The sequence below is a fragment of the Onychomys torridus genome, chromosome 22, assembly GCF_903995425.1.
Source record: "Onychomys torridus chromosome 22, mOncTor1.1, whole genome shotgun sequence".
NCBI lineage: Eukaryota > Metazoa > Chordata > Mammalia > Rodentia > Cricetidae > Onychomys > Onychomys torridus.
Genome location: NC_050464.1, coordinates 16,212,539 through 16,215,984, shown reverse-complemented (window position 1 = coordinate 16,215,984; position 3,446 = coordinate 16,212,539). Strand labels below are relative to the sequence as shown.

The 3,446-nt window shown below is 50.1% G+C and overlaps 1 protein-coding gene across 1 annotated transcript in view; it reads right to left on the bottom strand.

Moving 5' to 3' along the window:
- Positions 1-1,716: 1,716 nt before the first annotated feature.
- The window catches only part of LOC118572642 (mucin-3A-like), a 31,483-nt gene continuing 29,753 nt past the window's right edge, over positions 1,717-3,446 (bottom strand). The window contains exon 4 of the mRNA XM_036172370.1: positions 1,717-2,079. Coding sequence (XP_036028263.1) covers positions 1,717-2,079 — 363 coding nt within the window. The remainder of the gene's footprint in view (positions 2,080-3,446) is intronic.

Here is a 3,446-nt window from a genome sequence, read left to right as displayed (position 1 = left end):
ATACTGAATTACACAGGGTTATTTTCATATAAAACAGAGTTCTGACCTCAGAATCCTGATCCCCCTGTCCTCAATATCCTCAGCTTTTCCCTACCTGCATGCAACATTGTGATTGGCTCTTCACAAATGTATTAGGGAACATTCCCCCATTTCTCCTCTTCCTGTCTGAGCTGAAGACCTCTGGTCCCTTCAGACTCTTGCCTCAGTCCTTCCAGAACAGACATTTTATCCCCTGGCCCCCATGCTATCCAGGAACACCCCTCCCCTTACTGTGAACTTTACATCCACAAAACATCCATGTTGATGATATTTTTCTGTGAGAGAGACAGGGTCTTTTGTAGCCCAGGCTAGCCTCCAAATTCACATGTAGCCGAGGATGACCTTGAACTCCCAATCCTCCTAGCTCTACATCTCAAATTCTGGAATTACAGGTAGAGTGCCCCCACATCCAAACATCATGCTAACATTTTTTCTGGAATTTTCTGGCCTTAGTGCCCCAGAAGATCATGGTAAACAGAGAATTCTTGACTGTGTCCCCTGTCCCAAAAGGCCTTTCTCAGAGTCCCAGGTAAAATGAGAAAACCATGATCACCCTGAACTCAACAGGTACAATTGGTAACCATTGTGAATCACCGAAAACAGGCTCCTGCCATCACTAGGCAGTGTGAGCTCTGGGACTGGCCATGCTGATGCCCTGTGGATCACCAACAAGTTAAGCTTTCACTTCTAGAAGCCTGGGTACCCACTTGGGCCCCCACAGGCCTCTCTGCAGCCTGTGTACCTGGGTCTTGGGATTACAGGCTTGTACCACCCTCTCCGGCTTGCGCTTGACACTTGTAGGAGATGGACATCTACCTGGCTCTCTTATATAGCAATGGGCTCCCACGTATCACCTCTGACATGCAAGGTTAAGTACTTGAAGGACAGGGTGAATTGGTCAGCTGTGGTCTGGGCACACCTGTACAAAGGCTTGCAGAGTGCTTTCATCACCATCACCATCATCACCATCATCACCACCATCATCATCACCATCATCATCACCATCATCACCATCACCATCATCACCATCATCATCATCACCATCACCATCACCATCATCACCATCACCATCATCACCATCACCATCATCACCATCAGCATCAGCATCATCATCACCATCAGCAGCATCATCATCACCATCATCATCATCATCATCATCACCATCACCATCACCATCATCATCACCATCACCATCATCATCATCACCATCATCATCATCACCATCACCATCATCATCACCATCATCATCACCATCATCATCATCATCATCACCATCATCATCACCATCACCATCATCATCATCACCATCATCACCATCATCATCATCACCATCATCACCATCATCATCACCATCATCACCATCATCACCATCATCATCATCACCATCATCACCATCATCATCACCATCATCACCATCAAAAAAAGGAGAAGAAGATTTTCTTCTGAATCTCAACACCTCCGCCTCAGGTCTGTCCTGCCTGCCCCACCCATCCAGTGATTCTTATTTCCGTTGGCTGTTGCTTGGGACAGTCAACACACCTGGAATTAGAGGGGAGGAAGGCTGATAGGTTACCTTTTAGCCAACTCCCTGTGGTCATCCATCCTAAACCATAGCCATCCCCACCCCCAGAGCCAGACAGCAGCCTCCCCCCAGGCAAAGGTCTCTAGGGTCCTTTCTTATAAGAGCTCCTTTGGTGCTGGTGCCCTCACTTCTTGGACCTCTTGAGGAGGGAAGCTCTTACAGCCAGGGCCCTCTCCCTGGGAGATGCTGGTGACCTGGATCCTGTTGCTGGTTCTCCAGCTCTGGACGCCCACCTCCGCCACCTCCTCAGCAGCTCCGGGTGAGTGACACCAGCCAGGTGTACCGGGGTTTGGGGGTAGAGCTGTAGATGTTTGGCTGCCCTTTCCAGGGGAAGGGTCTGTGAAAGGGCTGGAAATCTGTGTTAGGGCCTCCTTCTGCCTTTGGGGTGCTAAGAGGCTACTGAAGACATCTGCAGGTGTAGAGGAAATGGCCTGGCCTGTGGTTTGGCAGCCGATGACCTGAGGCGTAACCCGTGGAGGGACGGCTGAAATCCTTCTCTCTTGCTTTTCAGGCATTCCTTGCAGGAGAAAGGGGACCTTTGGTAACTTGGTGTTCTCTGCATGTCTCTATCCTTGTGACTGCATCTGCTCAGAGGTCAGGCCTTTCCCACCTACCCAGACGATGTGTGGAAGTCAGTGGACAGCTTTTAGGAGTTTGTTCTATTCAACCATAGAGGTTCTGGTGGGTTGGGGGTGGGGGGATGGCATTTCCTCTTTGCTCTTTTGCTGTGTTTTTATTTTGCTTTTTGTGACAAGCTCTCCCCATATAGTCCAAGCGAGTCTCCAACTCAGGGCACTCCAGCTGCCTCAGCTTCCTGAGGGCTGGGGTTACAGACGCATGCCATCACTCCCAGCTCATCTTCCGCTCTTGACTTGGCTGAGTGGATCTGGAAAAGCCCCCTCTGTTAGAAATAGCTGAGGGGCTGAGTGGGGGGAGACCTTGGCTTTGTGTGTAAGGGGATTGTGGGGGTGCATGGGTGCTCCTCTTTGGGGCTAGGATTCAACTGATTGGAGGCTGATCTCTCTCTCAGGCAGGGATAGATTTCCTGATTCCTCCTGAAGCATAAAAGAGCCGCAGGGGGCCAGGGTGGCAGGGTGTGCGTTGGGGATTAAGGACACAGGTGGAAGAGGAAGGAGGCCTTGCACTGAAGGCTGTGGTAGAGGGAGAATGTCCACAGCGCACACACTCACTGGGGCTGGAAGCATCTAGAACCCTATGGGTCGGCTCTCAGGTAACTCACAGAGGAAGCTCAGGACCCTGGCCAGGAACTCAGCCCCTCAGAGGCTGCCCCAGACCAAGGAGTTCTCATTGACCCCCTCTTCCACATTTTGCTATGATTTGGGGAGCCGAGAGGGAGGGGCAGCTAACGGGTGAGCTGCATGGATTTGGGGGCCTGATGAGAGGGCATTTGTATCAGACCCATCGGTTTTAGGGTCTTATGCTAAGAAGAGAGAGGTCTGCACAGGTCCATGTTAGGAGGGGGTCATCCTGTTCATTGGTCTCAGTGGAGCCTGGGACCCCGTTGTCTGAGGAGAGTGATGGTGATGATGGTGATGATGGTGATGATGATGATGGTGATGGTGATGATGATGGTGATGGTGATGATGATGGTGATGATGATGATGGTGATGATGATGGTGATGATGATGATGATGATGGTGATGATGATGATGATGATGATGATGATGGTGATGATGGTATGATGTGTGCTATGATGATGATGAGTGATGATGATGATGGTGATGATGGTTGATGGAAGTGAGGGGTGTAGATTAGGGTGTGTGATGATTGATGTTTGAAGTATGGTTAGATATGTAGATTGGAT